The sequence below is a fragment of the Vanessa cardui genome, chromosome 16 (assembly GCF_905220365.1).
Source record: "Vanessa cardui chromosome 16, ilVanCard2.1, whole genome shotgun sequence".
NCBI classification, from domain to species: domain Eukaryota; kingdom Metazoa; phylum Arthropoda; class Insecta; order Lepidoptera; family Nymphalidae; genus Vanessa; species Vanessa cardui.
This window is the reverse complement of record NC_061138.1, coordinates 11255369-11269764: the sequence shown is the minus strand read 5'-3', so window position 1 is coordinate 11269764 and position 14396 is coordinate 11255369. Positions and strand designations below refer to the sequence as shown.

The following is a 14396-nucleotide window of genomic DNA, read 5'->3' as shown; positions in this document are numbered from 1 at the left end:
CTTCACCGCTGAGCACGAGATGAATTATAAAGACATCAGCGGTGCTTACCTGGGTTTGAACCCGCAATCATCGGTTAAGATGCACGCGATCTAACCACTGGGCCATCTCGACTCACTGTATATATTAAATAAAAACAAAAACTAACTTTGTTTTTTTTTTTAACTGCTTAATTTTTATTAAAAAGTAGTCACTATATGCGTTTTATAACATATATATAAATCACGTTACACGGACTGATTTATTCTAAATTTATATGAATTTATAATAAGCGTTTTTAAATCTTGTTCTTTCTTAATATCGCTATTAATATTATGAATGTTATAGTAAGTCTGGATGTCTTTTACTCTTTTTATAATTTGATGCAGTTTGGCATGAACTTAAATCCCTAAGGACGGACATAGGCTACCTTTTCATAAAAACTATTTAAGAATAAATTTATATTTATACCAACACTTAGTTTTTGTCTAAATATAATCTATATTATTAATATAATGTTATAAATGTGAAAATAACTCTGTATGTCTGTCGCCCATTCACGACCAAACCGATGAACCGAATTTGATATAATTTGGTGTGAAGCAAACTTGGGCTATAAGAAAGGACATAGGCTACGTTTTTTGCGTAACACATGACAACCGAGCCACTAAAATGCGAGAGAGGCCGCGGGCTACAACTAGTATTGAATAAAATAAGGCCCAATTCTAGTCATCATGCAAGGGAGGCTATGAGAAGTCCATCGGAAACGCTTCCGTGCCACCTGTGTACCAGAAATGACCATCCGTTATGACAAAAGCATATGAGCGAACTGCACGCTATATTATATATAAATAAATTATTTGTCATTTTTATTTTACGTCACAAGAAAGTGCTCAGTTTCATTGGTCTAGATAAAAGGTCAACGATCCCAAAGTTCTTAGTACCCAGATGTTGCGATCAAAAGAAGTTATTGGATTTTCCAGTCGAAAATTTTCAACAGCCACGCACTCACACACGCACTCACTCGCGTCTCGGAAAACACGTAAATCTGTTGGTCCTACACCTGAATTTTCTCCTGTCGTGTCAGATTTGCCACCCCATCGGATTATAAGATTAACAAACAGAGTGTACCTGTGTTTAAGCACACACAGAAGTGTGAGTGCAATAGAGAACAAACTCTATATGACCTGCTTAGGCTCATCGAGATAAATAATTGAACGTGTTTTATATAACAATAAAGTAACATTTAGCAAAAATAAAGTATACTTATTATCGCACTCATGTATTGAATATAAACTCGAGTTCAACTAGCAACCCGCCCCGGCTTTGCACGGATATATATATTACTACAGAATGTCTTCAGAAAATGTACACCGCCGTGGAATTTATATGATGACCGTGTTAAATTACATTGAGTCTTTTGTCGTAGTTCAACCATGTAACTGTTTATAAAGATTAGTTTTATATGGAATAAATAGTAATAATCATTTATTAACATAAGAATTAATAACATTAAATACTTAAATGTAAAAAAATATGAACTAAAACTAGTTGCTGTATAGATCTTGACCGCGTGGAATGGTGGCAAGAAAGCTAGCAGCATTTCCCCGTTGAATCGCAATTCCGATCCTCTGGGCAAAAAACGAACCAGCCACCCTGTCACCAGTGGAGGCAATAAATAAATTATATTATTATTATTTTAGACCTTTGTAAGATGTACAATATTGTACTACATTTTTATCAATCTCGTAGGATTCCGCCAGTGTCGTAGTGGAGAAATTTGACTACATGTTTAGATTTCATATATCTATTAAGAATCGTTAGTATTATTTCGCAGACTTTTGCATCTGTATCTTAAACAATTTCTTTAATTCTTAAAGTTTTCTTTTTAATGAATTTATAACGCACAACCTCTACATAATTACACTACAAAAATAAATCACTTTAGAATCACGGACGAACATTAATACTGCTTATAAATACTGAGCCAATCAAATTTTTGGCCGTGAAGTAAAACGAGCATGAATAATATCGTCACGGCGGTGACTTTATCTGGCTCTAAACAAAACACTAGTTGTCTAATTGAGCGCTGTCGAGCTAACCGAAGCGACGAATAATTGCGCTTTTTGGAGCTCGCTATAGGTAATTACACCTCGCGTTTCACGTCTTCCGAGAGTCTTAGTGTGGATAAGTATCTATAGAATTTATTAAAGGTAAAGATTTTTTATTATATCTAAATATTATAATGATAAAAAAGCGTGTATTTAACACCTGATGACTTCCAAGCAGGATATATAAATTGTATTTAACTAACTTGACTTTGTAATTTTTAAATGTTGAAAAATAGTAACTACTGAGTTTCTTTCCGGTTCTTCTTGGTAGAATCTACTTATCAAACCGGTGGTAGCTCACTTAATGCATGACGATGCAAAAGTGCTTGTAAAAGCCTACTTGAATAAAGTTTATTTTGATTTTATACTAAAATAACTGCCTTAAATACTAATAACAGTTGACCACCAACCGGTTTGTAAAGTAGATTCTACCGAGAAGAACCGACAAGAAACCCAGTAGTTACTTTTGAACATTTAAAAATACAGTCATGTTAGTTAAATACAATTTTATACACATGCATGTAGTATATCCTGATTGACAATACGATAAAGTAAAAAAGTAAAGTAACAGCCTGTAAATTTCCCACTGCTGGGGTAAGGCCTCCATTAAGGAGAGGGTTTGTAACATATTCCACCACGCTATTCCAATGCGGGTTGGTGAAATGCACAAGTGGCAGAATTTCGATGAAATTAGACACATGCAGGTTTCCTCACGATGTTTTCCTTCACAAGATGAATTATAAACAAAAATTAAGCACATACATATAGTGGTGCTTGCCTGGGTTTGAACACGCATTCACCGGTTAAGATGCACGCGTTCTAACCACTGGGCCATCTCAACTCAATACAATATCAATAATACAAACGATATCAATAATGAAAATTAATAGGCTAAAATTATATAGATATTTACGTAAGAATTTAGACTGAATCTATTACCAGTTCGTCCTATCTATCTATCTATTCTATCTTCTCTTATTCATCAATCATATACAAAACATACTATCAAACATCCTTCTACAAGCACTTTGAAATCGTAATTATACAGATTTTTATTAAAAGGAAAGCTATCAAGAAACTCAGTAATTACTGTTTGCTAACATTTGTACAACGTATAATAACCATATTAAATTTATGTATCCGGTACTCAAATCACCGAATACTATAACTCCAAACTCCAGTATTATCGAAATAATCTGGTACAGAATAATCTTCAGAGATATTAATTAACTCACTTCGTGTCTCACTCACGTGAAGTTGAAAACCGACTTACGATCTTACTCTACTTTAAATAAATAAATATTTAACAACATCACATACATTACTCAGATCCCAATGTATGTAGCTAAAGCAATTATGTCATGGAAAATCAGAAGTAACAATAGTACCACAAACAAACATACCCAAGACAACATAGAGAACTAATGAACTTTTTCTACGTCGACTGAGCCAGGAATCGACCCCAAAACCTCGGAGTGGCGTACCCATGAAAACCGGTGTACACAATTCCCCTACGGAGGTCGTCAAACTTTAATGTATCATTTAAGTATTAGTAATGAATGACTATATTAGTCAATGCCGCATATGGCTCTCTGATATTTCACGATAATTTTCAGCTGTGAGTTTCGATTTCGATTTTACAGAATAGCTTTACTGGTCGCGGCTCATTGATGCAGTTGACTGAATAGGATAAAGCTAACATATTAACACTTGTACCATTCTGCATCAGTGGCCTCTCTAACAGACATTAATAAAATAAATTGCAACGAAACTGTTATGAAAAAAGCTTCAAGCTTTTAATCAATATACACATTCAATGACATATTGTATCTGGGTCAATGAACCGAATATTTTTTTTAATATGTGAAATTTTATAATACAACCGACCCTACTTCACACGAGGCAAATTTATGAACGAAGAAAATTAAATGATATAAATATTATTTATACCAACTCACTCACAAAGAATAATGATAGTATGCTTTCCTTAGTTCCAAAGATTACCACTAACAGACACACAAATAAAAAAAAATCCAATTTATAATGTTAGTACCGCTACAGATATTTTTTTTTGTATTTTAAATAATCGATTAAATTCTAAATTTAAATAATCATTTTATTAGAATGTCCACAGTAACACTAGTGATGTGCATTGTCTGCGCTCCGATCGCTGTAAACGCGCAGAGTATACACTGGAACACGTCTTAGATGCATCTGAAAATAAATGATTTTAACATTTTTTTTTATTTCTTCTGTTCTATTTTTTAACTTTTATAAGTTACCAGTGTCATTATTAACACATTATCATTTCAATTATTATTATTTTTATTAGGACTTATAGATATTGGCCCGTGCCAATAAAAAAAAGAAACTATCGAAATTTCTTTTCATCTGTACACACACAGCTACCGTGTTCTCGGTCCAGTTATTGACCTCTTTTTCACTTTTTTACCATTTTTTGTTACTCATCTAATAACGTGGTATTTGGAAGATTAATATACGGACGTTAATGCATATCATTACTTAGAGTGGTTCGTCTTACGCGCTACAATGTATAGTGACGGCTCGCTGACCAGTTTAACTTGAGCCATTGGTACGTTTTAGTCACTCATTTATTTTTTGGTTCATTACATAAAAGCTACTAAGAAAAGTTTTTTTTTCTATTTTCATTGCATTTTTATTTTGCTGTAAATTGTAGTTTAGCTTATAACCGTGTAATTAATTATCTATGTAGCGATTTGAGCGATGGTTGATTGAGTGCTTAGTCAAATTTAGTCGTAAGCATCTAAAAAAAAAAAACAAATTCATTTTATCTTAAGCACGTTACGAAATACTTGATGTATTTATATCGAATTCTTGTTTTCCATTTGCATTTAACACTAACATGACATTCTATAAATTATTAAATAAGCAACTGGAGCATAAATTATGTTATTAATAAATACATTTAGTATTAAAATATTGTATACAAATAACAAATATTTATTAATAGGTATTTCATGTTAAGCAATATCGTACAATATTTTTATTTGGCTAACCATAACATCAAATATGTATCCCCTATTTTGTTTACACAGACTCAGTTGTCCAAGCCGGATAAAAGCACAATTTATTATTAAACGCGGTAACTTTGAAAATCAAATATCATTTAAATTTGGAATTGTATTTTTATTTATATTTAAAAATAAAATATACACTATTATGTTGCCTTAAATATTTTTGATGTTTAATTGTATGAATCACTCGATGAGATGCTATATAAGCTTAGTTAAAGATATATTGTAAATGAAGAAAAGCAAAAAGTAAAAAAATCGTAGTATACTTCATTTAAGTACGATCTTACAAGGGCTTATGTATTTCTTTACAAGAACTAAATTTGTAATTAAAAATCAACTTTGAAGGAGCAACGGAAAGACGTTACTCTTTTTTTTTAAAAAAGGAATAAATTAATGAGCGAATAATTTGGTCAAAGATCGAAAAAATATTGCAATTATATTATTTTTGTACGAAAATGCAACGAATACTTCACAATTAATGTTCGCTATGCTATTTTTTAATCTAACAATTGTTACTTTCAAAGTATGAAAATCAAATGGCAAGTTTATTGACTCCGGAAATACCAATTGCTATGTAAGGTGCCTTTATAAAAGAGCGATTACACAAAAAACGACATTCTCTGTCGATACAAATAAAAATTTATTTAACAATATTCTGAGGTAAATCACGAATGTATTTTACGAGTTTATATTAAAAAAGATGTAAGTATTATGGCTTATCGAGGAAGTTAATACATTATTGAAATGCAAGTGTCAGCGTATATATATTTTTATATAAAATAAAACAAGAGCTATTATTTTGAGTAACGGAATGCAAATTTATGTAATTTAAAACTTACAAATAACACAAAAGTAAACTTAATGTGGATACCAAGTTATACTGGTCAATAAAAGTGAAATGTAAATAGTGTGGTCAAATGTAGAGCTCCCGTGATTTGCTCTGTGGTTTTGTTAGAACATAGAAAACGTCACAAATGATATCGAATTTATGTAAGACATTTTGTTTCGTGTATATTCAAGCTATACAAATGCGAGTAACGTCCCCGTGCAACTTTTATTGGCATCGTTGTTCTGTGGTGATTTCCATAGATTGTGACGTTTACATAACGCATGCGCCATTATGCTGCGCAAAGAGAGCGGAGAATTGAGGAAATGCATATTCGAAGGTTGCTATCCAATTTAAATTTAGCTGGACATGAACAGATACATAAATACATTCATACATACTTACAAGCACGTGAGATTATTCGTTGGCCCTGTTTTACCTGACTACATGCAGCTAAGGATACATTCAAATAAAAAAAATCTAACAAATGTCAAGGCGATTTTGCGTTCTAAGTCTAAAGCCTTATTTCAACTTTAACCATAACTATTTCAATATCTATAAATAATATACCTAAATATATTTTATTATAAGCACAGTATATAAGTACCACCTGATATTCTCCTCGCTGTCAACAGATTAGCTCAGGACATATCTTAATGGAGCACACTCTATTTCATCAATTTCATAACCCGACTTGGCGGTTAACGGCAAGATCTCAAACTTAGGAACAATTACGTGCTATCAGAGGCACATTAATGTCGACATTACCAGATTCTAAACTCTGAGATATTAAACATTTGTCAAATACAAATTCAAATTTGTAACTGAAAAACTCTATAACGTATTTTAACCGGACGATTGAACTCAAGACCTTTGAATGTCTAGTTTTATAAGCTAGCCATTAACCCAAAAGCCTATACGATAATTAACCTATTAATCCTGACTATTTCTAATAAAATTGACCAAAAATAGATTCAGTTTCCTTTGGCAGTTCTTCTCAAGTCAATGTATTTTCTTTTACTACCACTGCTAGTGTGTAATTCGACAATAAATAAATAAATATGAAACAACATCACATGCATTACTCTGATCCCAATGTAACTAGCTAAAGCACTTGTGTTATGGAAAATCAGCAGTAACGACGGTACCACAAATACCCAGACCCAAGACAACATAAAAAACTAATGATAATCTACATTGATTCGGCCGGGATATGAACCCGGGACTTCGGAGTGGCGTACCGATGAAAACCGGTGTACGTACCACTTGACCACGGAGGTCGACAATCAATTAGTAAGTATACTACTCATATATTGAATAAAGAAATTTGACTTGAAATAACCACAACACATAATCAATGAACAACTATTAATTACAAACAATATAAGAAATGAAGATCAAAGATTACACACAAACAATAAACCATTATTTTTATAAGACGCAGATAATGTAAAGAATAGGAAATAAATGAAAGTTTATAATCCTTAAAAGCGCACCGTTTAGACGTAAAAGTCGCAGACACTACAAACCCTTAGGCCACTGTCACACCCATCGCTGATATAAGTTTTTCACTTAAATGAAAGGGAAATTAGGAATAATAATAATTGAAAACTATTACCAGGTATTTTCAGTTTTATTTTCCATTTGGTAAATACGTGTTAAGCATATTTACACTACGGTACTTAAGTAACGGAATATTAGCTTAACCGCCACAAATGGAGATGCAACGTCGAACCAGTAGTCCGTGAAGAGAAGAGTCACTAAGCCAAATCTTTATATTTCTAGAGCAAATAAGTTATGTATCGTGTGATAAAAATGTTGAATATATTATTTGTGTGTATATTTTTAAATTTATTCCAAATTCAAACACGTATATTCGAATGCCATACGTCTTACGTCTTGGCAGTTTACGTATCACTTGTAGTTTTATTTTCTTCCTCATCCTTAATAAGGCAAAGGTATTTCGACATACAGGCTATTGTAATCTCTTGTAATTACTTCTAGAATGCCTTATTGTAACAAATAATTTTAATAAAATATAAATATATTCTCTTTTTATTACATCGGGTTAAGATCTACGTATGCGTATACACCTTAGTTGTTATGAATGTCAAATTTCCTTTTTATTGGTTTATAATCAAATTTCATTCCTTTTAATCGATCCATCTGTTTGCTGGCGGTGATACAATAAACGAAAATAAAACTTGAGAGCAAATCATTTTTGATAATATGGTACTTATACATCATTAGCAAACATTTCGTATAATAGTTTGTGGGGAATTCCCTAAAGTTCAAATAATGAGATGCGGTGAAGGTGTGAGCAAATTTGGAAAAAAAGATATCGTCTTGATGGAAATGATTCTTAGTTTTAAATGTCATACTATTTTCTGCCTGACGCTTTGCCCTCCCTAACCTGCACTGCCTTATGATGTATACAAAATTTCATGAAGATCGATTAATAATCAAATAGTAAAAGCGTAACTAAGCGTAATTCATATCACATTTTGTATTGTGATTTTTTTGAATAGAATCTAAATATCTTAAGGACATTTAATTTCTTTGAATAATTTCAATCAAATATTTCCAATGCAAGGTTCTTTATATAATAGTGGGTTTAAATTACGACTTTAATAAATATATTTCTTAATAGAAGAAAGAACTGTTATTGTTTTCTTAAGACACACTGTTAAAATACCAAAATCGACAATACCCTCCAACCTTTATGACTTGACCGATGAAGCTTAAGTTCGCTGTTCCAAAACAGACTTGAACATACAAAATCTAATGACATCTGCATCTTCTACCCACCTTTGTGAAATAGCTTACCATTGATAAAACTACCCTATGAATGTTTTAATCGCAACTTTATATTATGTATCAAAAACACTACGTATGAAAACGTTGCACTTAAATTAAAACAACACTTTTTCTATTCCGTGATATTTTTTTTTTTTATCGTTTGTGATATTAAAATAAGTACTTTGAGTATACACATATTGGACGAAATAACACAATATAGTACGAAAACACACTAAAACCGCGGAAGACATATAATAAAAAGATATATAAGGAACATTTTAATTAAACCAACGACTTTATTAAAATATATTAAGTTACTCTTGATAAACACTGCTATTATTGAAACAAAATTATAAAGAAAATGCAAGCAATTAACTGGAATTAAAGTTGAATTAAGATTTGAAAAAAGTACGATACTAAATAAATCTGTATATAACTCACACGTATCAAATTTTTATCTCAACAACTTGTAATAGGTATAATCGTTGACGAATAACAATTCATTAAAAACACATCATTTAAAATAAGTCCATACGTACTAGATATAAGTATATAGTAACAGGGGAATTAAATAAAAAAATGAACATAGATTTTTTGTTATGTTTTTAAGAGTTTAGCATATTGGCAAAAAGAAAGTGGCTTTGAGACATCCTTGATATCTTCAATGCGTGGTGCATGCTTGGAAACTAAGACTGTCCCTTATTGCTTTAGAAACATTTGCTTATTCTTCCTTCATAACAGAATAGTAATACTAAGTATTGTTGTTTGACGATAATTAAGGTATGAGTAGGTGGTACCTATATAAACGAACTTGCTCAAAGAGTAATTTAGTTAATAATCAAATCAAATTTATATAAATTTAATCTAAATTTAAAAAATAGCTCTACATCAGCTGTTTTAATAAATGTGCAAACAAACAATGTAGTGATGCCTCAGATATATATTTTTTTTGTTAGATAACTTTTAGTTAATTTGACGTTAAGTACAAGTTGATCTGTAGTAACTTCAAGACCATGAAACGCCACGATCTAAATTTATTTTGAGCCGAGATAGCTCAGTGGTAGAACCTCGCGTTCTATATTTAAAAAGAAGATAGTGGATTTAAACCCGCGACGAGTAACTGAATTTTCTTGTTAAGCACATTTATAAACATTGTTATCGGCAATTAAGGAAACCATTATGGGTGTCGAATGAAAATCTTCCACTTGTGTCACCACTTCATATTGGAACAGTGTGATGAAGTTCCAATTTGTCTCTTCAAAAAGTCTAAAAAGCCTTACTAAACAATCTTTCACAGACTATATATCGTATACATTATAGTTGTTTAAAAGTATTTCAATATTAAAAAAAAAAAAGAGAGATCGTACCAATTCAATTAGTATCACATTTAAATAAATAAAATGGAGTTTTGTAATATTGTATATAAAAATAATTCATTATTTATAATATATAAACGTATCTATACTTCGACTATATAACAATATACATATTTAAATGAAATATTCAAAAGTACTCTGGGTTTTTAATCAAATTAAAATCCCACTCAAATAGTAATCACTTCCATCGGCGAAATGCACGCGGAAATTCAAATTCAATCCGAAATTTCTATATTCAAAAAGAGCACCGACGTATGCACAAAAAAACATACTTGCATATTCCGCATCAGATTTTCGAGTGTAGGAGTACCAATACCATTCGTATCTATCATTCATTAGCACAGCTAGAATCCAATACGACATTTTTTACAATCCCCGGGCACAAAGAACGGGCGTCCTCCCCACACAAGCAAATATGGCCATACAAACAAAGCGCGCTCGTGTGTGTAGAGAAAAACTTGAAAAAAATCCGACTGACCCGCGCACACACGCGAAACGCCACGAAAAAAATCACTGACACAAAGAAAGTCTACCGAAAACTTCAATACGAACTTTTGTACACACACACCAATACACTCAAACACTAGTAAAGTTCACAAGGAAGTTGCGCCAGTGTGTGTGACTGCACCGCGTTCGGATAAGAGCTAAACTTAGCGCTTGCGTGTGGGTGTGCCCACAGTTGCAAGAGTCCAAAACTTCAACAGGACAACACGCAACTTGCATGCCTATATGCAATCAAAGTTAGACCTTAACTCGTATGTGATAAAGGAACAATTCCTATAGTATATTTTATAATTGTTACGTTTCGGCAATGAGGATAGAGGTGCGCAGCGCGGGTAGTTTTCGTATGAAAGTTGTGGCGCGAGATGCAACGAAGGATATAGGTATACGCGAGTGTATGCCTGTCTCCCTCGCACCTCCCGCAGCCTGGGGCGGGGGAGAGGGTCGGAGGGTAGAGGGGTGTCGTGTCGCGTTGATGAACATTTTTCTCATTTTTTTTCCTTATTTTAACGCGAATCGTTTTTAAAGGGTTTCGTCATAATTGCGAAGCGTCCGATTATGTTGACGACCGATAAGCAGCCTCCTTAATCATAAGACTACTTATTATTCTTGTTAAATAAGTTGAAATGTAACATTTAATATTATATTAAACATTATCGCAAATACTCCGAACATCATTTTTACACTTATTTGCTTTTAAGTTAGCATAATATAAATAAATAATAATGAAAAACATTTGTTTATATTTTTGTCTATGGTATATAAAAAAAATTTAGATATGATGATTTTAATATATATCGGCGTGGTATTTGTATGTGAAAAAGCAGAGAAAACAATATTATTATTAATTAAGAATATACGGACCTTCTCACAAGTCGCCGTAGCCTCCTGTACGCATGTCTCGAGTGTTACGCCTCGGCGGGAAACTTATTTTCCCGCCTTTTCTCCAGGGCGCCATATTTGCGAAATGTTTTGCTAATATGAATCCAATTAGAACATTATCTTTCTCATCGTCTGAAACTATTCACAACAAAGTGCTTTTGTTTAATTAGCTAAAAATTTTAAAATCATTCCAAATCATCCATAAAACAATTATTGATATTATTTAATTTCCATTTAATTTTAGTAACTTCTCCCATTGATAAATTCCAAAAACGAAAACTTAAAAAAAACTTCTAATCGGAAAACCGTTTAATTAGTAAAATTCGTCATGCATGTAAAAGCACGTAAAATATTTATAAAGCAATATTTATATGTGAAAAGTTTTCACAAATTCGATAATAAAGGCGATCGGCTTATCCGTGCATGTTTCAGCATCCCGCTCACAGGGGAAGTAAAAAAAAGCCAGCCGGGCGGCAGTCTCGCTGACACCGCGGCGCGCGCCGCCCGCATCCACAACGTTATTTATTTTATTACATTTGTTACACGTGTTTCATTTCGCGTACTTTCGGACGGCGGTTGATATTCGCGTCATGTGCACAAAATTGTGATTTCGGACCCTAAACAAAATGGAACACCGTGAACCTATTTCGTCAAACAAAAACAATTTTCGGCAAAATTTCTTGTAAACCGCAAAACTAAACGCAGTTCAAACTAGGTTCTTTTATTCGGTTCCCTGATTTGTTCGTTTATTATTTTCGTCACAAACTAATGCAGTTAAAACGGTTTGAGTTTATTATATTTGAGTTCTTTTCGTTTCCAATGAAACTATAACATACTCGAAGAAACAGTAGACCGACAGACGGATAGAAGTAAAGAGAACGAAGCAGAAGTAAGATGGCGCTTGCATCTTCTGTGAGCCTGTACTACTCAATCGTGCAGCGGGCGGCGAGGCACTATTTAGAAGATTATTGTCACACAGGTACGTCACTATTTAAAAATGCCGCCAATTTTAATATCATCGTAATATTCTGTTGACAACGCGCCGGGATAAATATTCTCTTTTATATATAGTTAAACATTTCAATGAAGTTAATAACTTATAATAACTTTTTGTCGTCTAACTTAATAATTAATTAATCATTTCCATATGATAAGTTTTAAGCTCTACTGATTTATTTTTAATTTATTACCATTATAAATATTCATGTATAAATGTGCACTGGCTATAATTATTTAATTTTATTATTTAATAGCTTAATAATTTTTATGTATAAAACGCTTGTCTCACCATAAATGTTTTTTCATCGAAATGAATAAAAATCACGGAAATATCCCTAGTTAATAAAAATATGTAAATTTCAACATATAAGAATCTACTAAATTTTTATTACGCGCTCTTTTTACTGCACAGACTATAAAATGAAATACACAGGACAGATACGCTAACTTCGGCCGAAATGCGACAATAACATTACAACCTTTTTAGAGCTTTTTTGTAACTTATTTACGATCAGTTGGCTATAAAATGACACGGATCACCTAAAACAAAACTGGGTACCGAAAATAAAATTTAATTTACATTAAAACATTTTATTTCATATAAAAAGGTATACATTAAAATAATTTATAAATTATTTAGTACTTCTGTCAACTTTGCGGATATTTATTTAAGAGATGACTGTGTTTGTTTATTTTTAGTTGTGAATTAAATGTCAGCCGAGAGGTTCCTATAATGTTTTGGAAAAACTCAACATTAGATGTCATTATAAAAACGATCTCGTCTAAAAGTCTGTGGATAATATATTACGTTGACTAAAAAATAACACTTCTAACGTGTTATTTTAATTTATGGACTTATTAATTTATTATTTCTTAAGCAAATTTTGAATATTGTTAAATTTTAATTCTTTATAATTAGAAGTTAATTCGTCATTGCTCTTTCTCTAAAAAAATATACGTAATATTTATTATCAATACTAATAGTATAATTACAAAAGTAACTATGTCCGTCTGTCCGTCTGTTATGTCTTTATGGGAAAGCCACTGAATCGAATTTGAAGAAATTTTATATAAATTAAACTTAAACCCCATGGAAGAACAAAGGCTATTTAACATACCTAACACTTTAGGACCAAAACCGAAAACGCAAGTGAAGTCGGGTGACAGCTAGTATTAAAATAATAGTAAAGTTGAAATGTGTTTCACTCACACATAAACAATGAAACAATTTAAACATAGCATGCTTTATTATATTAATAATTGACATTAAATGTCCGCCGCATGCAAATCGACCAATGTAAAACCTAAAACTTTTTGAAGTTAATATCACAGATAATAACAATAATTGATTTTTTTTAATACAAATTTAAATATAGCATCAATCAAATTTGAATGTCGAAAATTACTTCATCGTAGCATTGTCAATTTTTTTTACAAACCAGATATTTAATATCACACGTATATCATAATATAACGGATGGTGTCTGTATGTATAACTCCTTTTTTTTAACGATTAATCCTGATGTGATCATTGTCAATATAGAAACAGTAATATAAATTTAAAAATAGAATAACGTTGTATGTTCAATGTTTAACGGATTTATTTCAAATATGGAAATACCCTAGGTTTACATTTGGGTCGCATTTTGTGCACAAATACCTACATATGTTTTGAAGGACAATTAAAAGTATAACTTTTTATATTTAGCGCCAATTTACCGGATCAGTCATATTATCATAATAACTTGCAAAAACTTAATAGAATTTATAATTATAACTAATATTTATATTTGCTAAAACGTTTTTAACTTAACAACGGCTTTATGAGTAATACTTGACAATGTTCCTAATAAAAAATCAATAAACAAT

At 31.7% G+C, this 14396-nt stretch overlaps 1 protein-coding gene across 2 annotated transcripts in view; it reads left to right on the top strand.

Moving 5' to 3' along the window:
• Window positions 1–12022: 12022 nt before the first annotated feature.
• LOC124536322 (zinc finger protein 774) overlaps window positions 12023–14396 on the top strand; it is a 44705-nt gene continuing 42331 nt past the window's right edge. For both annotated transcript variants that reach the window (XM_047112847.1, XM_047112846.1), the window contains exon 1: window positions 12023–12507. In XM_047112847.1, the coding sequence (XP_046968803.1) occupies window positions 12423–12507 (85 nt within the window). In that variant the 5' untranslated portion in view covers window positions 12023–12422. The remainder of the gene's footprint in view (window positions 12508–14396) is intronic.